This window comes from Macadamia integrifolia, chromosome 9 (assembly GCF_013358625.1).
Source record: "Macadamia integrifolia cultivar HAES 741 chromosome 9, SCU_Mint_v3, whole genome shotgun sequence".
Taxonomy (NCBI): Eukaryota; Viridiplantae; Streptophyta; class Magnoliopsida; order Proteales; family Proteaceae; genus Macadamia; species Macadamia integrifolia.
Window position 1 is genome coordinate 14,271,730 of NC_056565.1, and position 26,356 is coordinate 14,298,085.

At 42.2% G+C, this 26,356-nt stretch overlaps 1 protein-coding gene across 4 annotated transcripts in view; it reads right to left on the reverse strand.

Annotated features, from left to right (window-relative positions):
- The window catches only part of LOC122088888 (importin-11), a 54,639-nt gene extending 43,965 nt beyond the window's left edge, over positions 1-10,674 (reverse strand). For 3 of the 4 annotated variants that reach the window (XM_042658245.1, XM_042658247.1, XM_042658248.1), the window contains exons 1-8: positions 10,556-10,674; positions 10,237-10,422; positions 9,873-9,982; positions 6,791-6,863; positions 6,506-6,567; positions 5,537-5,678; positions 2,644-2,862; positions 2,467-2,533 (exon numbers count right to left, since the gene is read on the reverse strand). In XM_042658245.1, the coding sequence (XP_042514179.1) occupies positions 2,467-2,533; positions 2,644-2,862; positions 5,537-5,678; positions 6,506-6,567; positions 6,791-6,863; positions 9,873-9,982; positions 10,237-10,377 (814 nt within the window). In that variant the 5' untranslated portion in view covers positions 10,378-10,422; positions 10,556-10,674. The remainder of the gene's footprint in view (positions 1-2,466; positions 2,534-2,643; positions 2,863-5,536; positions 5,679-6,505; positions 6,568-6,790; positions 6,864-9,872; positions 9,983-10,236; positions 10,423-10,555) is intronic. The other variant, XM_042658246.1, reaches the window with a different exon arrangement.
- Positions 10,675-26,356: the final 15,682 nt, after the last annotated feature.

Below are 26,356 nucleotides of genomic sequence, written 5' to 3' on the forward strand. Positions count from 1 at the left end.
TTCCAAGTTACTAATTTGGGTTCAAGATTAATAGAATATTCTAGGATTTTATTTTATTTGAAAATATTTGTTATCTTTTATTTTAGGTTATTTTAGGGTAGCTATTAGGTAAGTAGAAATTTTCAATTTTAGTTTTATTGTGTTTCAATTTTACTAGACTTTAATTTAGGAAGCAATTAGGATTTTCTATTTCAGTCTTAAGAAAGGCATGTAAACAAAGAATGAATCAGTTGATTAATGAAGAATGAAGTGATTGTGAAACCCCCCTGCGTGGCTGTCTTCTCCCCCCCTACGTGGCTGTCTTCTTCCCTGAGATCTCTCTTTTCCCTCTCTTCTTCTTTCTTCTTCCCCTTTCCCATCGATCTGCTACTGCTATTTCTCTCCTCTATTTTCTATTTCTACTAAACCAATACTGCTACTCTGTTTTCTGGGCAACATTAACAGCCCTGATTGTTGAAGTCGATCTCCATTGATACTCCTCTGTTGAGTCTGAGCTTTAGGGCATAAGAACCCCTATCTTAGGCGACTTGAACCCTAGAGTTTCAGTCCCAAAGAAGATCCCTACTGTTATAGCTTAACCTGCAACCATAACCAAAACTACGCCTACTGCCCCTTTTGATTCCAGGAGTAAAATCTGAACATAATACCTGATCTTTTGGGTTTATTTTGGTGGGTTTAATAGAGCCGGAAGATGTGACCCTATGCTTGCAATTTCAGCCCAATCCTAGGCCTAAACTGTGAGAACCTTCACCTGGAATAGGGTAACTCTCGCTGGTTTTAAGAATTTCCAAGGTTGAAGAAGACCTTTCAATCGTGAGTGGTGTTTCAACTTTATTTACTGTTTTTCCCAATAATACCCTTGCCTTTCTCCCATATTCTCTTTTGTCCTTTATTTCCTTTAAGTTCTAAGTTTGCCCCTTTATAATAAATCTTATTCTCCATTATATCGTTTTCTATTAAGTGACCTAATAGCACCTTTAAGAATTCTGTTAATTACCAAATTGCCACTGTTTCTAGTAATTGGCCTCTAAGTTTCTTAAGAGGGCCCATAACCATCCTCCTTGGATCCTTGGGGCCCACCGGCCCCCCATTAGGGACTCAGACTCTGATTTTGATTATGATGAAGACTTTGTGCCTGACAATGTGGAGACAGAACCAGAGGCAAGACAGATACGGCAGGCGAGGGCAGCGAGTCATATTACACATATGCAGGAGCAGGAGAGACACAGAGAGTTCAGGGGAGAAGCTGGTGCCTCTAGAGCAGCTGCAAGAGAGGCTGGTTCTAGTAGTTCTACATCTAGCGCAGCTGCAGGAGAGGTTGGTCCAAGTGGTTCTTATGCACAGGGTAGGAAGAAACAGAAATAGTTAGAGTTGCCCTTCAGGAGGTCACAAAGTGTGGGGAGGAGCCCCACCCCCACCCCCAGTAGACAGTGATGATGATGCTATCGACATACTTGAGCGAAATCCTATACTTTTCAGAACTCAGACTAGTAGATAGTGACAGCTGAAGCAAGTGTGGATTGGAGAGGTAAGGTGGGGGTTGCAGTGTCAAAGTGGTTCTTTTACCACAGTATCCCAGGCTCCCAGCACATGCTACTGAAGGACCCATCAATCAGAACATGCCAGTGACTGTAGGGAGGCTGGGGAGGAAGTGAAGGAGTCACTGCTTATGAGTTGATGAATGTGTATCTGCCCCAGCAGAGGAAGGAATTAGAAGTGCATAGAGACCCTCAAGGGTATATTCTATATGGTCATAGACTCATATTACCTCTTCCAATATAAAAGCGCTCACATTTTCAAGTTTTAACATGAGTTTTCGCTTAATTTTTAGCATTTTGTTCTGCAAAAGTTCGTGTTTAAACCCCAAAATATCATCATATCTTGTCTGCTTTTTTGATGACGAAGTAGACAATGCAATGGATCAGATCGGCCATTGTCTATCCCAATCTAGTCCTGGGATACCTCAGCTAAGTTTTGGCCAGATTGATCTGAGTTTTGGCATAATGTGGGCTCAAGATACCTGTCACAACCAAGTTCTAGATGCAGATCACCAAGTCAAGTCAGATCGGGAACTGGTAGATCCAGATACAGTTCAGCCAATAAAGCCGATCCAATCCCAAGTCCTAAATCTATGGTTGACAGAGTAAGCTGTGTTCTGGTAAAAACAGCACTTAAAGAATCAGGAAAAAAAAAATGATTGGGAAAACCACCACCCCATGAACTATTCAAAAAGGTCAAAGAATCATTATCTCAAAATTTTCTTCCTTGCACATTATGTTACAGACAGATACAATGGCAACAAGAACAATTTTGTGGACAACAAAGCAACTTGAACCATGCAAAACTGTAAAAAAGTACAGTAACCTAGAGGGAATGAGAACATCTGAAGAGCGGTAAACAAGAAACTGTGCAAGCAGTTATCTTCAGCTATTGGATTTGCAAAATTCAAAATGACAGAGATCTTACAGTATAGAAGAAATGACTGAACAGCATTCAAGAGGACGGGGGAGACTTCCTTGACTGGCCGAACCTCCTAGAAAGACAGAAGGTGGTCAAAACAACTTAGAGGATTGAAAAAAGGCTATGAAACTAGAGGGTAGAAAAAACACGGTAACCTTGAAATCATATCTCAGAAGTAAATACCTGAAATGATTTTGTATCACTCGGAAACCCCGAAATAATCAGTTGCCTTATTATCTTCGAACACAACAGCCACCTCTCACAAGTTAAATATAGATCATCTTGATGGTCTACTGAAGCAACCACAGTGGAACTTTGGGCAAGTGCAGAAAAACCACTCAATATGGTCTGCACATCACTCTGCCAAAGGTGCCAACTATATTCAAAGAAATGAGAGGAAATCTGCATTAAATGCATATAAGAAAGCCATTAGTTACAACCATCAATTACAAACTGGAAATGCAACCTTGAAGAGAGAACAGAAAAATATAAGCTACAAGAAGAATGGGAGCTCCAAATGCAACAAAAATAATAATGACAACAACAATTTTAATAATAATAATCATGATCATGATGGATATGGCCTATCAATGAGGAAGCACACGACAGACAAATACGGGAGAATACACAAGGACAAAATACAAGATCCTATAGCAAGGGTGCATCACAAACCCTAAAACAAGGATTGCAATACAGGAAACCCCCACTATGAACTCAATTTTATCAGAAGATCCCAACATAATAAACTTAATACATCCAATTAGAGCAACAATATTTAGAATTGCGATGCAAGGACATCTGCGACTTGTAATTCGATCTTACATCAACTTGGTATCAGAGCTATGCGTCATGACCCACCCAATAAAAGCCCACGGGCCAAGCATTCAAGTCCATGGACATAGTCCCTTGGGTCAAGCAAACTCTAGAAACCAAGAAGGTTCTAGAAAAGTTTGTATAGCTAAGAAAGAGGGAGATTTCTAGAGATCTCTAAGATACTAAAATCTTCCCCTAAGGAGGTGGGAAACTTCTAATCTCCATGACTAGAAAGTTCTTAACCATTAGATGTGCAACTCTTGTACAAATCCTATGCATTCTTTGTAACTTGGGGTGCCTACAAATAGAGGTGGCCTCATTTGGCTAAGGCACCAAGCAAGTGAGCAACAAGCATTGTACTCAAAGCTCTCAAGTGTAATGCAAGTTCTTTCACTCAAACTTTCGTGTTCACTATTTCTCTTCCCAAGTCCCTTAAGGAGCATAGTAAGGCTGACTTAGTGCTAGCGAGAGTGCTAAGTGCCAGCGCGGTTGCTTAGAAAGGTCTAAGGTCGTGACACATGGCAGAGGAAAGCTCCACCAATCCCCACCAAGCTCCTATCAATGCTATTGATACACTTGCTTTAGTTGTACAACAGTTAACAGAAAAGTTGTCTACTATGAAGCGAGAGTTTAGAGAATTTACCGACACTTCCTCAAAGTTGTCTACTTAGTATAGCTCACAATCATGTGCAACATAGCCGGACCAAACATATTAAGGTGGACCACCTCTTCATTAAGGAAAAGATTGACTCTGTCTATATTTGCACTATTTTATAAGACAGGCGACTAGTTGGCTGACATCTTCACCAAAGGACTCATCTCTCAGCAATTCAATACCCTTCTGTGAAAGCTAGGGATGTAGGATTTTTATCCTCCAACTTGAGGGGAAGTGTTAGAGTTCATGTCATAAAGGTATTTTGGGTACTAGATTATTATCTTGTTAGTTACATTGTATTCTGCTTTTTATGTTTTTATCTTTTACCTCCCTCGGGAGATGTATGTAGTTTATAATATTTAAGTTAGTAAATCAATATAGGGCATGTTGATGTATAATTTATGCTACCCTTCCCTACAAGTTTGAGCTTTTACGTATCAAAGCAAGGAGGTCGAGTGTTCAACTCCTGGGAAGTTCCAAAGGGAGCTTTTCTCCCACTTCTTATACCTCGGTCACATGTGTGGGCACACATGTGTCACACGGTGCCCAGATGGCCTGCACATGTGGGGGAGTGTTGATGTATAAATTTACACCGTCCTTCCCTACAATTCGAGCTTTAAGTGAAACGGTAGCGAACGAGGAAGAGACATCCTTCTCTCCCCATACAATTGCACTCATCTCTCTCTTCTTCTTTCTCTTCTCTTCTTCCTTCTCATCTTCTTCTTTCTTCCTCTTACCTCTTCTTTTACCTTGATCCTTGCTTACTTTCAACTAAAGGAATATGTGTCCAGTATATATAGTTGATGCCAGCTCAAGTTTATAACTAGTAGGACGTTCTAAGTCCTTGGCACATTTTACTACTGACTAAATATTACTCAAACTAAAAGTATAAAACCTCTGCTGAAAATAAGGAGTTGAAAGGCTTAATATTTATAAGGTAGAGGGTTCTCAAAGTAAGTGGCATAGGGGAGTAGAGAGATAGACACAAAGGTGCAAGCATTCCCTGCCCCAGCAGCTCAGACAACCTTTTCCCTAATTGCAATGTACCACAAAAACAATAAAATTCTCAAAACACTCTTGTTTTAATCACGAAAATTACACTATAATTCAAACAGAGTTTTGAGTCTTTTGACTGATCATTACTTTAATCTAGTTAACCTACAAAAGAAAATTCTAACATCATATACATACTATGACTATTTCAAGACATAAATTCTGACCCTTGAAAGTTTTGTAAAGCCACAAACCAAAATTCTAAAAAAGTCTGCTAGAATTAGTAAGAAAATATTATTTCTTTTGTATCACATAGTTGCTTAAAATTTTGAAAAATACAAACAGTACACTGCAAGATTATATAGTTTGGACTTCAAAAGCATGATTTCCCCAACGCAACCAACCTCTGAAATCTCAAAAGGAAACCAAAATAGAATAAAAGGTTCATACTATTAATGAGCAGAAAAGGGAGGGGGGAAATTTGGTGCAACAATGATCCAACTTTAAGTCTTTAACACATATGTTGTGCAAGGTATGGTGTAAAGCAGCACTATTGTGAGAGAAAGGTATCATTCTTAAGAGTTAAGAAAGAGAATAGAGGTAGACAGTACATACCTCTGCAAAGTTCCTCTGATCCGAAGTAAGACGTTTAGATGCCAACTCCTTCAAGGTTCGAAAGAGGACCATGAAAATTCTATGCGATGTAAGGACATCTGCCGATTGAAGTTGTTGTGCCAAAGCAGAAAAAAGCTCTGGCCTGAAAGAATGATCCCATTAGAAGTTAAAGTTACCATAAAAAATTAAGATGAAGTAACATATTTCTCATATCCAGAATTAATATATGGAAAGAAAAGGAGGAAGCAACACTGAAACATTACAGTCATGACATGTAGAACATGCTTATGGGAGTAAAGGCAGAATGGATCCGGTACAATGCAATTGGGACAAGAAAAAAAAAGCCTTTTAGTATCAAGGGAATGGCTCGATAAAATGGGAACGGGACAAGAAAAAGTCTTTTTAGATCATGGTGTATCGACCTGCATCAGTAAAAATACGACCTGAGACAGGTCGTACACCTCAAGATTAACTCAATATGACCTGACAAGACCAGAACACAAAGGCATTAGAAACCAAAGACCAAAAGTGAGAAAAACCAGTGGTCAAGGTTCAATCTGCTTAGGTTCAAGCTTGAGAAGCATTCTAGACACCAAAATGACTCCAAAAGAGAAATCAAACATAGACTTTTTTTGCATGAAAGGTGAAGAAATCACGGATCGAAGTGGAACTGTGGAAGTCCACGAGTTGAGGTGAACCTAAAAATGCTTCAATTTGTCTGCTAAATGTTGTTGTTGTTGTTGGTTGCTTTTGCTAAGGATGACATGACATCTAAGTTGAAAAACAGCCTAGAGTCATGCATCATTAGGCAAGAACAGAACTCTAATATCTATTTAGGGTAAAGTATTCTAAATTTGATTTGTAGTAACCCCAGAAATATAAGCCCAAGCGACAAACTTTTTACTTCCACAATAAAGTCAATAAACCCAAAATTTAAAGTGACACATTGCATAGAACTAGAAGACATACCATTCTTTAGGATAATCGATACGAGCAATTTTCGAGACGATAACAGCCAACTGGAGAGCTATCTGAACCAAAAATGTGTCACTAAGGTATAGCACATAAAATGGCTATCCTACAAATAGCAAAAACAAGGATAAAGGTGGTCCATGATCTCATTAAACCATGCATGAAATCGATGACATCATGAATAAACTGAGTCTATGAAACATTATACACACCCATACCTATCCATCTAAAACAAAAGAAAACAGCAAAACATCCATTAAAAAAATTAATGTCAGCAATCACCTGATAATTCTCTTCTCTCAAATGTGAAAGTAGTTTCTGTCTCAAATGTATTTTCTCTTCATTGCTCATTCCCCTGTACGAAAATTTCAATAAAAAAATGTTCTACATTAAAAAAAAAAACAACAATAAAAAACAAAAACAAAAAAACAAAGAAAATAGGAAAGCATCATGCACCCAACTAAGTAAGCCAATCGCATGGTGTTAAAAAGGAAATGAAGAAATAGAAAACTAATGAAAATATGAAGTTAAGGGGTCAAATCCAAACTTCTGATACCAAATCAATAAAAGAGAATTTTATCAAGGAGAAAAAAGAAGATTCCAAATAGGACAAGAAATATAAAGTACCCTCCACCATATCATTTTATAGTACATGCTGTATGAAATGATAACTGACAAGTTTAGAGAAAGGTAACTCCCAAAGCTACAATTATAGAAAACAAATAAGTAGTAATAATTTTTTTTTTTTAAATGAACAGAAAGGGAGTTGCTAAAAAATTAAGAATGATGACTAACAGATAGCCAAGATTGACCACTTCAATTTCCTAGATTCTGGAGAGATTGGAAAGAATTCTCATATCATCAAATCTACACAGACGATGTAGGAGGAGCTTTTAAAGTGTTGTGTGATAGACAAATCTATTATAAATATTGTATGGGGCTGAATACATTGTTCCAACGATTGGCCAAACCCGATCCAAATCAAAATTGACAGCGACCTCCATTCCACTGGTCAAAGTGAGAGATGTTTCAGTTGAGAAGCAATTTCTGCAATAGCTTCGAGGTGGAACAATCAACTGTTTATCACACCGACCTACTGTGCCCTTAGGTCGATAATAGAACATTCATTTTGTATGCAATGCTGAAAATCTGACTAGTCAACCATATCCATCAAAGTCCTCAAATTGAACAAAGTTGTTAAAGCCCTAGTGTGGCAGATTAGGGAGTATTGACCTCAAAGCTGAGGGTAGCATTGAGTTGCTAATGGAAGATGAACCACCAGTCCTCTAGAACATGTTCTTGAACATGAGGGAGGATGCCAGATCTGATCCTTCCTCCAAGGCGTATTGGTATGTAATCTTCTTCTGGCCAACAGACTCTACAAGAGTAGATCATTTGTGGGAGAAGAACCTTATACACTGAGTTTGTGTGCCAATAACAAACCATTTTTACAATAGAAAAAGGATTTGGATGTCAAGACAAAGCTTCGTTCCCCATGCTCCAATCACAGACAATAGATCGACTTCCTTTTTTTCTTTTTTTGGGGGGTGGTTAAATAAATAATTTATTGCCAAAGAGAGAAAAAAGAACACAACAGCCCCCAAAAGGAGGGGGGAAGAGCCAAAAAACAAAAAAGGATCAGCCCTCAAGGAACAGAGGAGGGAACATGAATAAGGGAAAGGGAATAAACAACAATGTGCATGTTCCTTGGGGAGTCAATACAAGAGGAGGACACACCAGGTTACTTGGCAACACCATAGATCAACTTGTTAATAGCATAATGCATTACATTTCTTCTAGATTGGGAATTGGCGTCATTATCATTGCTAGCAGTGGATGCCCATCTAAGAAAAATAAAAAATAAAAACATTTTTTAAGTTTCCATTGTTCCTTTGAACCTGGCCATTGCATTTGATTCTCTGCATCCCCTGTTCCCAGACGCTCTTTGTGCATTCTGCCATCTTTCTCCTTCATTCTGTGTGAGTGTGTGTTAAGTGTTTTGATAAATAACAAGATTTCACTGATCGAAAAGATCATGGAAGTAAATGTAATACAAATACATACAGGTACAACAACTAGGCCTCTACAAAAGGACCAATCCAACAAATTCACACATATCCTGTTGGCTGTACAGTATCTACATAGGCTATCAGATTCTTAGCCAACTGTTTTGTTGGACATAAATTGCTAATGTTATCTGAGGCCCAACCCATCTTTTCCTGCTGACTGACTTGTTCATCCAAACCCTTTTGGGCCCAGAAACACTACCCAAGCCACAGACCAGTTTCCAATTTGAGTTTGGTAAACACCAGTGGTAGTTTCCCACTTTAGAACCCTTCAATTAGGACTAATGGTTGGTGCTTCTCAATTTTTTGAAGACAAAGCTATCTTCTTCCTTGGTCAGCATCAGTACTACTGCTTCAGTCTGACATTTGGATGCTCTTTGATTTGAACTTGATATTTCAGGACCAACTTGAAAGGTCTCCATTGGTCGCATGTCACTTACTGAACACCAGGTCTTTTCTCTTAGACTTATTAGCAGTTTCTATAGATTTGAGGTCTCTGAAGTCCATATGGGGTGGTTGTCGGATTTTACTTGTGAAAACCAACCTGACCCACGTGTTGTTGAGCCTCCCAACACACTTCCATGTTCCCTCCGTGTTGTACTCTTCATTTCTAGTATTGGACACGTCTTCAGGGAAGCAAGTTCTACGGTCTTTATCCCACGATAGTTACTCCTCTAATGCTGCCAATTCCCTTTTCTTTTTTTCTTTTTTCTTTTTTTCTTTTTTTTTTTTTTTTTTTTTTTTGTGTGTGTGTGCGTTTGTGTGTGGGTGTGTGTGTGTGTGTGTGTTTCATTCTCTTCTATCCTAATTCAGATGCAAAACTAGTTAAAGTCACAAATTCAGAAGTCCAATTAGAAGTCCAGGGATATAAGTGCAGGTTCTGTACTCAAGTTATCTTTTCTTTGGCAATTGTGCTCCGTCATTTTAATCCACTGTTTCTGTCAATGAATTGTCCATATTTCCAAAACATTATGGGTCTCCCTTGGCTGGTTCCTCTGTTACTGCATGGTCAGCTTGGTTCTCTGTGTAAAGTCAACCACAACTTTAATAGATGGCTAAACCCTGGTCTGATCATGGGATCGATACAGCTGCCCTAAAAGATTGACAGAACTCAGAACTAAATCTAACAGTGGTAGGCTCTTAGCAAGGTTGACCCAATAATATTATCATCAAATTGTACTCTTCTACATTTCAGGATGCAAATGTTATAAATGTGGATAATGAAAGACCTGGTAAAGTAGTTCCATGAATTTTAAAGATAACAGCATAAATAAATAAGTCTAGTCAGAAAAACTCACAGTGAATCACGCCTACTTCTCCAGTACCGACTGATGCTGTTCTTGAAGTAAACTGAAGCCATGAGGCGTACATCTCCCTGAGAAGCTAGATCCTTTGCAGTAATCACTTCCTGTATTAACCGGAATTTCAGAACAAAACGCGACAGAGAGACATGGAAGCAGTATAAGACTGACAAAATCATACACTGAATGCCTGGATTCACGTAAATTAAGTATACCCATAAAACCCAGATTGAGCACTTCTAACGAAATACCAATCAAAAATTGTCACCCGCATTGCAAAGTTGGTCAATCAATAAACGAATAAAACAATATCAACATCAGTCGATGAAACGCCCTAGCAATAAAGAACTGGATAGATTACCATAAGACAAGAGCAAAAACCAGGCCTACTTTCAGACTGAGTAAGAGCAGTCTCTGCTGGCTTACGCAAGGCTTCGTCTCCCCTCAAAGAATTGGTGAGCAAATTATACATCGTAGGAACGTCCGAAGCAGACAGAGCCATGGCTCTGAACGAATTTAACAATCAACACTACAAATAAGAAAGAAACTAAATCGAGAATCCGATCAGTAACGTTAGACCCAATAAATGAAGCGCGAGAAAGATATGGCAATGTATGAGTACATGGAGAAGGAGAAGGATAAATTAAGGGTTCTCTTCTTTTCTGAAGTTCGTCAAATACCTTGTTTCAATCACCGAAAATCTATGCGATGCCACAGAGATTGATTTGTAAATTTAGTAGAGTAGGCCAGTGGAAGACCTGTTTGATACTTTGATAGGCTATTTAAAGGCTATCAGTTAATGGATTTTGGGCAGAGCCCGTTTGTGACGAACACCAGTGAGAGAGAATGGTATCAGAGCCTTATCCCTCCCCCTTCTTCGGCTAAGGTCCGTCTCCGACGGCCAACCCTTCTCGGTTTGAACCTCTTGTAGTCCAACGAATGTTCTAGGCCACGCCCTATTGCAGGTTACTCCGTAGGTATAGTTCTTTGGTGACAGAAAAAGAACCTTTGAGCGATGGGTTCTCAGGCCAAAGAGTGGCTGTTTTATACCCTGTAACGGCTCAGGTTGATCTGTCTCTGAGACCTTAACCTCCGGGGGTCCTGATCGGCCTCGACTAGGCATCCGTTGATCTACTTGAGTTTCACCGACGGGAAGTGCTGCTCGGATTTGGATTACCGCCCTCCTTACAGTATGTCTCTTTCCCGACGTTCTACGTCTTCTCGAAGTTCTTCTTCGTCTTCCTCTTCGACCCCTTCTTCTTCCCGGTCTTCCTCTTTTTCATCCATCGAGTCCCTCTATGAATTTGATTATCTTCCAGATGATCAAATCATCCCGTCAACCCCTTCCCCTCTGCTAAACCCATATACTGTCTTCCCAAAGAAGACTTCTTCTTCTGCTACCTGGAAAACCCTTTTAGCTCCTAGGAAGAAAACCCCTCCGGTAAAGGAACTTGTTCAGGCTTCCCGATGTGAACTCCATCACATCCCTGCCACCACTAAAGAACAACTGTTCACCTTGGAGATCCCGACCAACTTCATCCCTGATTGGCAAAACCAGGGTTATACCCATCTCCACTTTGGTGCAATCAAGTTTGCCCTTACTTTCCATGGCAGGAAAGGTCTTCCCGTGTTCTCCCGCGTCGCTCTTCTAGACAGTCGTTTTCTCCGGTATGAACATGCCGTGATTGCTACTGTTCAGACCACCCTGAACGCAGGAACAATCTTCCTTACCTTATACCCTAACTTCAACATAGCCTTAGCAGATCCACTTCTTCCTTCAGCCCTAAAGTTTCAGATCCAAATCTCTGGATCTCCACTTGCCCCTACGGCTTTAGCAGGTACTATCCACTATCAGTTGGCTTATCGATTACAAAACCATGCCTTTGATCTTTCGAAAGGCCAATCTGAGGATGCTCTATTCCTTTCGGTGGACTCTGACCATGTTCCTAGCCTTACCTATGTCCCTAGACAAATTCCAAGAGACGACCTCCTTCGTCTCCTACCTTCTTCTTGGGTTACGGCTTATGAACAGCAGATGGCTACCCAGCAACCTGCTCCCGTAGAACCCCTCCTACCTTCTTCTTGGGTTACGGCTTATGAACAGCAGATGGCTACCCAGCAACCTGCTCCCGTAGAACCCCTCCAGTCTACAGACCCACAGTTTATCACTCACCCTTCTGGTGAGGTTGAAATTAGGTTTCCTCCGCCACAACCATTGCCAACACCTTTTCCGACCCAGTTTCAGGGTATGATTCAACAAGATAAGATTCCAATCAAATCTTTTGATGCTCATGGCAACCCTGTTTACTATTTCTCCGATCCGGTCTCCGGTCATAAATACTTTGACCTCTGCGACTGTGATGATTGTCTCCAGGACTCTGATGATGATGAACTCTATCGCCCTAAAAGAAAGTCCTCCCAGACTATTCTCAGGGACCGATATGAGTCAGGAGATACCACAGTTGGCCCCTTAAGCACAGAAGCCCGGTATCCTTTTATGGTTAAATATGGAAACCCTCTTTCAGAACCCTCTTATGTTCCACCTCCTTCTCTGGTCTGTAAACCTCCTTCACCACCTAAACCACCGTCTCCTTTGGTTCCCCCTTGTTGTATGTATGCTCCAGGTTCTTCTTCTTCTTCTCCTGTGAAGAATTTCCCTGGTCCTACCGATTATGGTCCTGATTCTCATGGTGTCCGTCATGTTTGGAAAATTAAACCTCCTATTCTCCCTTCTGGACAACCAAAAGAAATCTCTCCAGCTGAAGCAGCTCTTAATTGGCAAAATGAAAACGCCATAGTCCAAAACCAGTACTTGGAACGTATCCTTACTACCACCCAACACACCCATAGTACTGTTGGCTGGCATACTCAGTTGATTCAATCCCTGAAAACTGAGATGGATCAAGTCCATAGGGAACTCGCTGGTATTGCCTCCTCGACTGCTGATACAGCTCAGGTCTTTGCTCTTATAGGCCAAAAGGAGAAACATCTACGGTTTCTTGAAGCCCAGTTGCACAGTTTACAACAGGCTCCACCTCAGGCAGCAACATCTAGTCGTCAGCAGCCTCTTCCATTAACAGTTCCCAGTATGGCTCCTCAAGATCCATTTGCCATGTATACTATCCCGGCTCCTCCGGTAGTTACATCCCAGCGCTCTTTTCCCCTTGAAGAATTGAAAGCCTTACAACGTCAGCAACGGAATCTGAACCCCAGGCAACAGCAACAACAGAAACAGAAAAACCCAGCCTTGGCAAAACCCTCTCCCCCGCAATTCCAACCATATCCTATGACTGTTTCTTATCCCGCACCTACACCACCTATCCCAAGCTATCCATCACCCTTACCTTCACCCTTACCTTCACCTTCACCTTCTCCACCTCGAACCAAACCTAAATATCCTCCTATAGGAGCCATAACCCCTTCCGGTGATGATGTCCTCACAGATCTCCTCACCACTTTAGCCCTCCAAGATCCCACACCTGTCCCTTCTTTTATGAATACAGGCCAAGATCCTCCAGCTCCATATCCTGCACCTCCTACTGTTGATGAGATGGATGGTGATCAGGATGACCCTATGGTCCATAATCCTGAACCTGCACCACAGCCCCCTCCAACATATGCTCCATTCTCAAACCAAGACCCCAAACAGTTCTTCACCTTGGATGATGTCCCTGTCTCTAAGTGGGCTTCTAAGTTTGCTGATTTCCATGCCTGGATTAATGCTGAACTTTTACAAGAAGGTGCTACATCAGTCAGTGTTCTGACTAAGTTTGTTGCCAGACTTCAAGGAAAACTCAGGGAATGGTATTTAGCTCTTGGTGGTTATCGACAATTACAACTTGTCCAACTCCCTGAAGGCCAGTTCATTACAGTCTTATATCAAGAATTCCTTGGTCCTGTCTCGAATGATATCACAAAGGCTCGTGAAGAGTTTTTACAGCTCAAGTGTTGTTCTCTGGCTCGTCCAGATCTTGACAAACACTATATTCGTATGACAGACCGATTCCATAAGATTGGTGGCCTTGATGATGAGAACCTCAAGCAGATTTTCCTCAACTCACTTCCAGATCCTCTTGGTGCTGATACTCTGCAGTTTCTTCGAAACCAGAACATTGCTCTCGCTTCTTGCAGCATCGGCTCCTTATACAGCTTTGCTCTCACAGCTCTTGACAAACTCTGTAATGTCAAGAAAATCTGGAAAGAATTACAGTCCAAGTCTGACAAAGTGTCATCAGCCTGTGACACTTCCTGGATGAAAATCAAATGTAAAGGTTCTGATCACAACTGTGATTGTTCGACAAAGAAGCCTTTCCACCACAAGCAGTTCTTTCACTCCTCCAGAAAGCACAAGAAACGTTTTCCGTTTAAGCCATCCCGGTATAAACGGTTTAAACCACAGTGGAAATTCCTTCGGAAAAAACAGTTTCGAGGGAAAACCAAAAATACTTCTTGCTTCATCTGTGGAAAAGATGGACATTTCGCAAGAAATTGTCCTAATACAAGTAAGAAAGACAAGGTGCTACATATGCTTGCCTCCCTCCATCATGATGATCTACAAGATGCTGATCTTGAATCTCTGTATTCCTTAGATGCAGAGCCTACGGATCTCTCCCTTTTTGCTATTGACTATCCAGATGAGGTTGATCCCCAACACCTCACAGACTCAGACCCAGAGTCTTCCTTCTCCGAGTCCGAGGATTCAGATCCCCTCTACCAGGTCATCCCTTTCCTTTCCAAGGAAAAGGAACCAACTCCTCTTCCCTGTCAGTCTATTACCTTACCGCATGCAGCAGTAACATTAATCCCAGAACCATATGCTAAACCCGTCCATCTAATAGCCTTTTTAGATACAGGTGCTGCAACAACCATTTTGTCCCCAAAGGTCCTTCCCAACCATTTCTGGAAACCTCAAGTCCCTGCTTTGCCATTTTTAGCAGCTAATGGTGAAACCTTCTATATCACCTTAGTTACTAAAAAACCCATTAAAGTTCAACTTCTTCCGACCCTTTCTTTCTCCCATGTTATGTTAGGATCCCAGTGTCCTGGAAAAGACCTCATCATAGGTTTTGATGTCCTGAGTCATCTTCCCCTGAAATGGACTCAGCAAGGTCTTGTGTATAAACAACAACTTCTCCCCTGGTCCCCTTTTTCTAACATATTTCTTGCAGGAACAGGTCCCTCTCTTTCTTCCTTTTCCTTTTGGGCGATCTTGGGAGTCTACTCGGCGCTTCTACTCGCGGTTCCACTCATCCACTTGGCGCTTTAGTGAAGAGTCAACTCCTTCTTCATTCAAGTAAGTTCTTCTTCTTCCTTTTTTCTCAGAATTTCTATTTGGGTGAAATGCATGTATAGGGTTTACTTTCTAAGCTTCCTTTCCATATTTTCCACCATAGAATAGTATTACCATGTGTTTGTGATGATTCCACTGTGCTCATTTGTAGTTTATAGGAATTATCTCTCTTTATTTGGAGAAAACCCCAAATTGGTGCCCTAGGTTCCCAAATTTGGGGGTTTCTTCAATCCTTACTCTTTTTCTCCAATTGACGACTTCTTTGTAATGCATTTCACTTGTTTTACGCTAGATATAATTTAGATTTCATTGAATCATCCATTATGCTTGAAATCCCCATGTATTTCCATGAAAATCCCTCTTTTTGTCTTGGTTTCTTAAGTTTTCATCCCATACTTGTATTCTTCTAATTCCATAACCTATTTGGGGTATGTTCTTGCAAATTTCAACATCCCACTACTGTGGCATTTCGTTCTAGACCCTAGGTTTCAACTTTTACTTCACTATGAATGGGTTGGTGAATCGAAACCGAACCCTTCCATGTTATTTATGCTCATTCTCTCCTTTGCTGTCATTTTACTGTTTTGGCATGTTTCTATGCGTTGTCATCTACCATGTTTCATATCCTAAGTTTCCCATCGTTACCGGATTGTCGCCGGTCCCCATTTTGCATGAATTGAATTTTGGATTTCCCCTTCTTAATGCTGCTGTCCTTTCCTTTCTGTACTAACCCTACTTTCTTTCCTTATTGCCAGAATGTCGTCACGCACCGGCAAAGGACCATCTTCCTCTGGCGTTCGACGCAAGACCACCGCTTCTAAGCGGAAGAGTGCGGAGACCAGCTCTTCAGCTCCTCGCACAGGGAGACCTGCACCTGCCCAGTCTGACCCTTCAGACTATGATGAGGAGCACTTCACTAGTGCAGAGGCCGCAGCCAACTGGCCTAACTTCCTGAAGGGGTCAGTGTTGATGGAAAAGACCGTGGTAGTTGAGGACTTCCACAAGGCCAGGCTTCAGGAGAGGTTCTCAGCATTGGGCTGGGACTCTATTCTTCAGGTGGACCGACCATGCTACGAGCAGCTCGTCCGTCGATTTTATTGCAACCTGGAGGTGTCGTATCAGTACGGGGAATTCACCATCAGCAGCTTGGTGAAGGGAGTGGATATCCAGCTGACGGTAGGCACCTTGGCCAGTATCCTGGGCATATCAGCGGCGGGATACCGATACTACAGTCCCCCCAGGAGTAGGCCCCAGGGACCATTCATGAGCCTGGAGACGCCGGACTTCATCTACGAGACCATCTGCGGCAGCAGCAGTCGCCCGGAGTCCGAGACATCTTTCTTCCCTGAGGTCCGTCTCTTCGCTCGGTTGATCCAGTTCAACCTGCTCCCCAGAGGAGGTCATCGAAACCAGGTGGGTTTCATGGCGGCTTTCATTGCATTTTGTATCTTCACGGCCGCAGAGGGAGGCGGGGAGCACTTGTGCCTTCCCTATATCATCCTCCGAGCGATGGAGCACCATGCTTCCCACCCAGAGGACGGAGGATTCCCCTACGGCAGGATCCTCACCAGGATCTTCGAGTTCTTCGGGGTGAATCTGAGCGGAGAGGAGGGGAAGACTCCGGCTGATAGGTTCGATCGGAGCAACCTCTTGAAGATGAGTCTCCATACCCTCATGGATTCACCTCCTAGATCAGGAACTCGGAGAGGTAGGGGTAGGAGGGCTGCCCCTATGGAGGATGTCCCCATGGAGGAGGAGTCCAGTGAGGAGGATGAGGACTACGTTCCTCAGGATGAGGAGGAGGATCTGATGGGTGGCAGCGTTCCTGAGGAGGCGCCTCAGGAGTCGAGAGGTCCGGGTCCTAGTTCTTCCGGAGCTGCAGCCCCACCATATGGAGCCCCACCACTTGGGAGTGGTGACTACGACTATGAGGTCAGGACAGCCTCCATGCGGGCCTTGCAGGATGGCCAGGTTCAGATACTGAGGCGGCTGGACGAGATTGCCTCCAGGCAGACCACCTTGGAGGATTCCTTCCGTAGGTTGGGTCAGGACTTGGACACCAGGACCAATGCTATCTCAGCAGACTATGGCCGGCTTCGGAGGGAGGTACAGGTGGTGAACGCGAGGTTCGATTATTACGATCACCGCCTCAACGTTAACTCCCGGCCTCCGGCGAACGTGGTAATCATCGACGACGATGACGACGACCAGTGAGGGCTTAGCTCGCCTACACTAGCTGTTTTTCCATTTTCTCTCTTTTGTAGACCTTGTATATTTATTTCTTCTCATTCCTTGTAATTGCAATGTAACTTGATTTCATTTATGGAATAAAATATCTTTGGATAATGGATTGTTGTGGTGTTTTCATATGTGGAGTACCTGTGTGGTTTTGTGGTGATATGATTTTTCTATCTGTGCCCTTGGTTATATTATTATCTGTTGTTTATCAGGTTTTGTGTAAAATTTTTGGAAATGCCACTTTACGCCGTTATGCTGCCGAAATTTCGTCGAAATAGTACTTTATAGGTTATAGTTCCAATCTAATTACCTTTTTATCTACACTCACGCATGCCATGAATGCAACTTATAATATAACTCCATTTTATACTTTCTTTCTTTGACTTTTAATCTTTAAGCTTTTAGCTTTACCCAACCCCATTTTCCTATTATAGAGTCTACGGGATTCTAATGGTATGCTGTGAGTGGAGCAAAGCATCACGCTCTGATACCACCTTTTGTCACACCCCGTTCACACTGAACCGGAGCGGTGACCGAGTTAACACCGGTTAACCCAAACCTGCCAGGATCATCAGATACTGTATTCCACCACAGCATACACACACTAACATTAATTCATCAGATCAGCGGAAGACTAAGTTTTACCTGTAAATAATTCCCATATACTTGATACCCAAATGGTGATACAATAATTATATACATTTGGGCCCGAAGGCATGATATATACACAAAAAGAATAAAGTTCAAATATCAAGTATATACAAGAATTCTTCAAAATCATCAGAGTACACAGCTCGGCTCGGTATCAAGGCTGGAGCTCAGCTCGGCATCAAGGGTTGTGCCCAGCTCGGCATCACATAGAAGAGCTCAGCTCGGCCTCGGTAGTGGAGCTCGGCACGGCCTCCAAGGTTGAGCTCAGCTCGGCCTCAGAACTGTTGTCCCGCAGCATAGCTCTCACATGCGCAGTCTACGCCGTGCCCAAACTCCTCAGGGGTCCACAAGTTCTCTTCAGGAAACTCGACTGTGGGACCCACCCCATGCTCCTCAGATGCATGACCTGCAAAAGCATCTAAAAAGGGGTGTACACATGGAATGAGCTCACTAGCTCAGTAAGTAGAGAGGTGGACCACACACAACAGTCCACACATCACAACACATCATATGCACTACATGTCATGCTATTCATTTTGAATCACATACACCTAATCAACATTACTAAGTCTTTGGTTTAAGTGCTACTACAACCACAGTGCGCGTATACTCCGGGTACGAGCCACGAACTCTCTCCCGCGATACGCCCATAGGGCTGTTGGAGAAGGCCCACCGTGAGTACTCAAAAAAATAAAGACAATGCCGTCCACCGGCTCTCAACAGAAATGTAAATAAATGAAATAACAATGCTGACTCCAGCAATTTAAAAGCAGTACGATTGGCCCTCTTGAAATACCACCGGGGTTGCCGACTGTCCTACATGACTCGCCGGGCGTAATGCCNAGAGCTCACTAGCTCAGTAAGTAGAGAGGTGGACCACACACAACAGTCCACACATCACAACACATCATATGCACTACATTTCATGCTATTCATTTTGAATCACATACACCTAATCAACATTACTAAGTCTTTGGTTTAGTGCTACTACAGCATGCTCCTATATGTGTACGACTGCATAGTGCCTCCGTGTCCCATACCACGGGCCACCAATGCATTCGTTTCCAAGCCGACCACGGCATCTATTCTATCAATGCATTATGCTCCATGATGTCCACATTCAACATATAACATCTCATTCAATTTGCATTTGAAAAGTAAACATAGCATATATGCACATCAATATGAGGAATGACTAATCTATATAGCATATTCATGATGACATGACTAGGTTAGATAAAGTTATATGAATGCCAAACAAATGCCTTGAAATAAGGCCAAACGTCCTCTCTCCACTTACTTGTAGCGTACAAGGAGTCCCGCTCGGTACGGGTGAGATCCGGAGCGAATCGGGTAGGCTTTGGTGAACCTAACAAAATTGAGCGGGGTTAGTACTTCACCATTTTAGAATCAAAATTAATGAAATCCGATGTCAAAATTGTGTTTAGAACGTTGAAAGAAGGTCACACGTCCGATTTGGGCTCGATCGGACCTACGGATCACCTTCAGGGCCACTCAGGTGGGTCGGACAGGTGGGCAGTCTACCCACCGGTCCTACCCGCCGGTTTGGACCGGCGGGTATACCCGCCGGTAGGGCCCGCCGGTCCTACCCGCCGGTTTGGCCAGGGACCCCCCTGCCCTCTCAGGTGGGTGCTCTCAGGCGGGTAGGGACCCGCCGGTTGTACCCGCCGGTTTTGGCGGAAAAACCCCAGTTTCTTCTCAACTTGCTCCATTCCTTGGGGACCCAAATAGGGCTTTTCCCAACCCATTCTTCACACCTTTAAAGTCCTATAGGATGGTTCTAGCTTAGATCTACGTTAGATTCGAGTGAGGGGAACCATCTTACCTTCTTTGCTCAAGAATGACTTCAAACCCTCCAAATCACTTCCAACTCACAATGCTCCTTCTACCTTGTCACTATCTCTTCAAATCCTTCAAGATCAACACATAAATCATCTATTAAACCTTAGATTCATCATTTCAAAGGGTGTTTACTAGATCTTAAGAAACCATACTCGAATCAAGGGTTTAAAGCGTGGGTATGGTTAATGTTCATAAAACCCAACTTTTCTTACCTCCAACTGTAGATCTCGAGTTGAAGATTACTCTCCCGGCGCCGGAATGGCAAGATCGAGCTTCGGCGCCACTGAAATCCTTCCTTTCTTCCTCTTCCCTTCTTCTTCCCTTTCTTTTCTCTCTCCTCTTTACTTTTCTCACCAACGTACGAGGGTAATAAATGGAAAGAAAAGAAATCATAAAGCCTTATATACTATTCCTAATTAAGTGAATAGTGTTGGATGGGTCACTCAGGTGGGTGGGTGTACCCACCTGTTATACCCACCTGAGAGTCAAGACATGGGATTTTGACCGGGTTCGGACCTCGGCTCGGACCCTACCCCAAGCATACGATGTAGCATACGTATATACCTTAAAATACGGATATAATACCTGTTCTATCCGTACATAGCCTTATGGTAGGTGCACGTACACGGTTTGGGCACTCCCGTCTCTTCTGGCACTGGCTCGGACTTGTCGGGCCAGCCGGTGTTTAAGGTCACCCGTGCCATCATAGCCCATAAGGAACCCGCTCTAATATCCTCAGGCTCGGTTCCTGCATAGTTAAACCGGTTCAACCACGAAATCAGACCGGGTTTAAGAAGCGGGATATTACACCAGTTGTGGTGCAGAATCATCCTCGTATTCCTAGACCCGCCTTGATTCAAGGTGGTCCACCTCAAGGGAGAATGTATGTACTATCAGCTGAAGAAGTTGAGGCAAGCTTCGATGTTGTAGCAGGTACCCTATCTATCTCGGGAATACCAACTTATGTATTATTTGATTCTGGTGCATCACATTCTTTTATATCTAAAAGATTTTCTGGTAAGATTGATGTGACAACCAGGGCTTTGGAAAGTAAATTGATTGTTAGCACACCTACAGGTAAGGTAACACAATTAAATAGTGTACGGACCATGTTCCGTTGAAATAGATGGGAAAAAGCTAGATGCCCAACTTATCAAATTTAACATGAAAATTTTTGATGTCATATTAGGCATAGACTGGTTGTCTACTCATCAGGCAAATGTTATGTGTGCTGAAAAGCAAATTAAAGTGGTGAATGATGATGGCAAAGAGCTTGTGTATCAAGTGAATAAGATAAGACGACCTAGAAAGATTCTTGTCTCTGCATTACAGGTGGTAAAGTTATTAGAAGACGGATGTCTAGGCTACCTAGCTTCAGTACAGGATGTAGAAGCAAAGGTCACACCATTAGAAGAATTGAATGTAGTCAAGGAATTTCCTGACATCTTCCCAGATGACCTAACCCAGCTTCCGCCCGACAGGGAGTTAGAGTTTGCCATTGATTTGATTCTCGGAGAGGCACCAGTGTCTAAAGCTCCATATAGAATGGCACCACCTGAATTAAAGGAGCTACAGACTCAGTTGCAGGATCTATTAGAGAAAGGGTTCATACTTCCAAATGTATCTCCTTGGGGTGCCCTAGTTCTGTTTGTCAAGAAGAAAGATGGAAGTTTTCATATGTGCATCGATTATCGAGAATTGAACAAATTAACCATTAAGAACCCGTATATGTTGCCATGCATAGATGACCTTTTTGACCAGTTGCAAGGTGCTAAAGTGTTTTCCAAGATCGACCTCAGATCTGATTATTATTAGCTCAAGATAAAGAACAATGATATACCCAAGACGACTTTTAGGACCCGATATGGTCATTATGAATTCCTAGTCCTATCTTTTGGGTTGACCAATACACTTGTAGCCTTTTTATGGATCTGATGAATCTAGCATTTTATGATGTTCTTGATAAATGGGTCATCGTTTTATCGATGAGATCTTGATATAATTGAAAATAGAAGAAGAGCATGCATAACACTTGCTAATGGTACTTTAAAGATTGAGAGAACAACAGTTATATGTAAAATTCAGAAAATATGAGTTTTGGTTGAAGCAAGTTGAATTCCTAGGGCACATTGTGTCTGAGAATGGGATTGAAGTTGACCTAGGGAAGGTAAGAGCAGTCATAGAATGGGAAACTCCCAAGAATGCCAATGAAATTAGAAGTTTCTTGGGATTAGCGGGCTACTACCGGCGATTTATTGAGAACTTTTCCCGAATTGCCACCCTAATGACTAAGTTGACCAGGAAGGGAGTGAAATTTGAATGGTTAAATGAGTGTGAGGACAGTTTTTAAGAATTGAAGAAACGATTGGTGTCAGCCCCAGTACTGACGATACCAGAAGGTACTGGTGGGATGACAGTCTACACAGATGCCTCCAGAATTGGGTTAGGTTGTGTTCTTACGCAACACGGCAAGGTAGTGGCCTATGCATCTAGATAGTTGAAGGGATATGAGAAAAATTATCCCACTCATGATCTAGAATTGGCGATAGTTATCTTTGTCTTGAAGATCTAGTACCATTACTTGTATGGGGAAAAGTGCGAGATATTCAACGATCACAAAAGTCTCAAGTACTTCTTCACCTAGAGGGATCTAAACATGAGACAGAGAAGATGGCTAGAACCCATGAAAGATTATGACTATGATATACAGTACCATCCAGGTCAGGCTAATGTAGTTGCTGATGCACTGAGCTGAAAGGCTCAAACTGTATCTTTTTCTTATTTGGCCACCAACCCACGGTTTAAGCAAGAAGCCATATTAATGGATGAGATCATTTTGAATGAGGGATATACCTTAGAGCTTGATCAACATCCAGAGGATATTAAGCAGTTAACCCTATCTCTGGTAGCCTTATAGGTGCAACCATCCATCAGGTACGAAATAATCATGAAACAACCCATGGATCCTGACTTGCAGAAAATCAGAGTTAAAATCCAAGAGCATAGGATGGATGATCCTGACTTCACAATAGCCGAGGATAGAGCACTATTGTTTCAAAGCAGATTGTGTGTACCCCATGACATGGGGATCCAAGACAAGATAATTAAGGAAGCACATAGTTCTGAGTACGCGCTTCACCCTGGAAGCACTAAGATGTACAGAGATCTTAAGCAAAGTTATTGGTGGCCAGGGATGAAGATTATAGTAGCCCTATATGTTGCACAGTACCTTACGTGTTAGAAGGTCAAGGCGGAGCGACATCGACCGTATGGTACTCTTCAACCACTCCCAGTACCAGAATGGAAATGGGATATGATTACTATAGACTTTGTCACCAGGCCACCCTGTTCACCCGAGGGAATGGATGCAATTTGGGTGATAGTTGACAGACTTACTAAAACTCTCATTTCATTCCAATCAAGACTACCTATTCCATGGTTAAGCTAGCACAACTTTACATGGAGAATATTGTTCACTTACATGGAGTACTGATCAGTATAGTATCAGATAGAGACCCAAGGTTCACATCTAAATTCTGGAAGAGCCTCTAGTATGCTATGGGAACACAGATGAACCTAAGCACTACCTTTCATCTACAAATTGAAGGGCAATCTGAACGAACCATACAAATACTAGAAGATATGCTCAAAGCCTGTGCAATGGAAATGAGTGGCAGTTGGGAAGAAAACATACCTCTTATGGAGTCTGATTATAACAACAGCTATCAATCAAGGATCGAAATGGCTCCATATGAGGCATTGTATGGTAGAAGGTGCAGAACTCCTTTATATTGGGATGATGTAGGAGAGTGACGAATGCTTGGGTCAGAAATGATATAGATGACTTGCGATAAAATTGATATGATTCGCAAGAAGATCAAAGCTGCCCAATTACGTCTAAAGAGCTATGCGGACAACTGCAGAAAAGACATTGAATTCTAGGAAGGGGAGAAAGTATTTCTAAAAATCTCTCCCACCAAAGGCTTACACAGGTTTCACAGGAAGGGCAAGATGAGTCCAAGATATGTTGGCCCATTCGAGATCTTAAAACGGGTTAGCCCAGTAGCATATAGGTTGGCCCTTCCACCGTCTTTCAACAATGGGCACAATGTGTTTCATGTTTCGATGCTGAAACTATATGTACATGATCCATCACACGTGCTAACAGTGAAACCAGAGTACTTAGAGGCAGATATGACTTATGAGGAGCAATCTGCTAAAATCCTGGATCGGAAGATTAAGACTCTTCGTAACCAATCCATTGCTTTTGTAAAGGTGTGATGGGCCAATAGTTCACTTGAGGAAGCATCATGGGAGAAAGAAGCTAATATCCAGGCTAAATATCCTCATCTTTTCAGACTACCAGGTAACTTCAATTTCGAGGACAAAATTTTTAAAGAGGGGGGGGGGTAGATGTAGAGCCTTGCTCTTTAAACCCCGGTTTATTGCCCTATTGGTTCGGTTTGGTCTTACAGGGTCTGAACCAAAACGGGTTGATGCTGGTGCTTTATGGTACATGATGGCAAGGGTGACGTCAAATATGGGGTGACCAGATGAGATAGAGCTGGTACCCAAGATGATCCGCACACCTAAGCTATGCCCTTGCACATATCACAAATCCATGTATGAATAGAAAAGGTAAGTTGTCGTATTTGAATGATAGGAACTTGATCCACAACACTTAGCGACAATGAAGTACATGTTAAGACTCTGTTTTCCTCCAAAATATAGCAAGGTTGGCTTGTTTGGCCAGCTGGTGGGTGTCATTGGTAGGTGCGAGACCCACCAGTGTGACCCACCTGTTGGGGTTTTGTGGACCCCAGCATGCCCGGCTTGGATAAGCACGTGTATTTTGACCTCCTCATTGTAATGAGGTGTTGTATGCCCAAAGATGTCTGCTACATCACCCAAAAACGTGATTAATGTGTTTTGGTCCATAAATGGGCAAAACCAAACAGACCTTACAAGATATTTATGAGCCAATGTATAATTAGCCTTTATAACTCTCTCTCTCCCTCATTTATGCTTTTTAGAAAAAGTAGGTGAGAGGAGTAAAGAAGAGGGAGAAAGAGGAAGAACGAGAAAAGGAAGAGGAAGGAAGTTTCCCCTTAGATTCTGGAGCCGCATCTTGCTTGTCCGTCACCGGAATAACGATCGGTGACTTGAGATCTTCATTTTGAGGTAAGTAACACTATGAATCTTGAGGTTTGATGAAACCTTCTTTGTGTATGTTTGGTCTAAAGGGTAACAAAGCCATTGTGTGTGATTTTTGTTGAAGTATTTGAGGAGAGGAACAAAGATTAGAGGTTTTTGAAGTGGCATTTGAGTTTGGGGAAAAGGGTTTCAAGATTTGGGGTTTTTACAAGTAAATGTATGATTTCTTCTCCTAAATCTTGTTGTTGTCTTAGATCCATGGTACAATCAAGTAGGTGAAGCTTAGAATGTGTGGGAAATGAAGTGGGAATCACCCCATTGGAATTTCAAGTGTTGGAATGGAAGAAGGAAGAAAAATAGCAGAGTTCGAGAGAACCAACAGGTAAGACCGGTGGGTGCTTGATCACTGGTGAAGACCTATTAATCATTCCTGCACTTCTGGTTCTACCGGCGGGTAAGACCAACGGGTCCCTGACCCGGCCGTATGACTCGTCGGTCTTACAGATTTCATTGGTTGGTTCCCTGACCCACCTGTATGACCTACCAGTAGCTCAAATGAGCTCTGATTGAATCCAAATTCGTTGACAACCTTCCGTACGCTATTATTCGTATAGTGACCATATCCTACGTCGTTTATGATCCTGACTTATATGTATTTCTAAATCCTTTATCTATGCTAGGATTCAAGAAACTCATCCTCTTACTTCGGATCTTACCCGTACCACGAGTACCGATTCTCCTACGAAAATAGGTAAGTGGGGAGAGGACTTTGATTCTTAATTTGTGGAATATTTTTGGCGTCCTTTGCACTCATGAACTATATTGACATTCTGATTTTCATTCTCATGCATATGGTTGATGAATGAATTATGCATTTAGAACTGAACATGTTATATTTTAAATTCTATATGCATTGTTATATGTTGCATCTTGAGAATGGATTTATTATGTGATGTATATGATGCCAGTTTACCGAAAATGTGTGGGATTTTATAGAATAGATGTCGTAGTTGGCTTGGAAACAAATGCATTAGTTCACCGTGGAATGGGACATGGAAGAACTATACAGTTATACTATCTTATGTAGGAGCATGTGATTAGGATTTTATAAATCCTCGTGCTACGACCCTTCCCAACAGGGGTTTACGTGTTGGGTTATCACTTAGGGGAAGCGTCGGTCGCAGACCGCCATGGTAGTTAAAAGTACGCCTGGCTGATTATTAGGACAGTTGAAAACTTTAGTGATGTATTTCAGAGGGTCAATCGTACTGCTTTTAATTTCTAC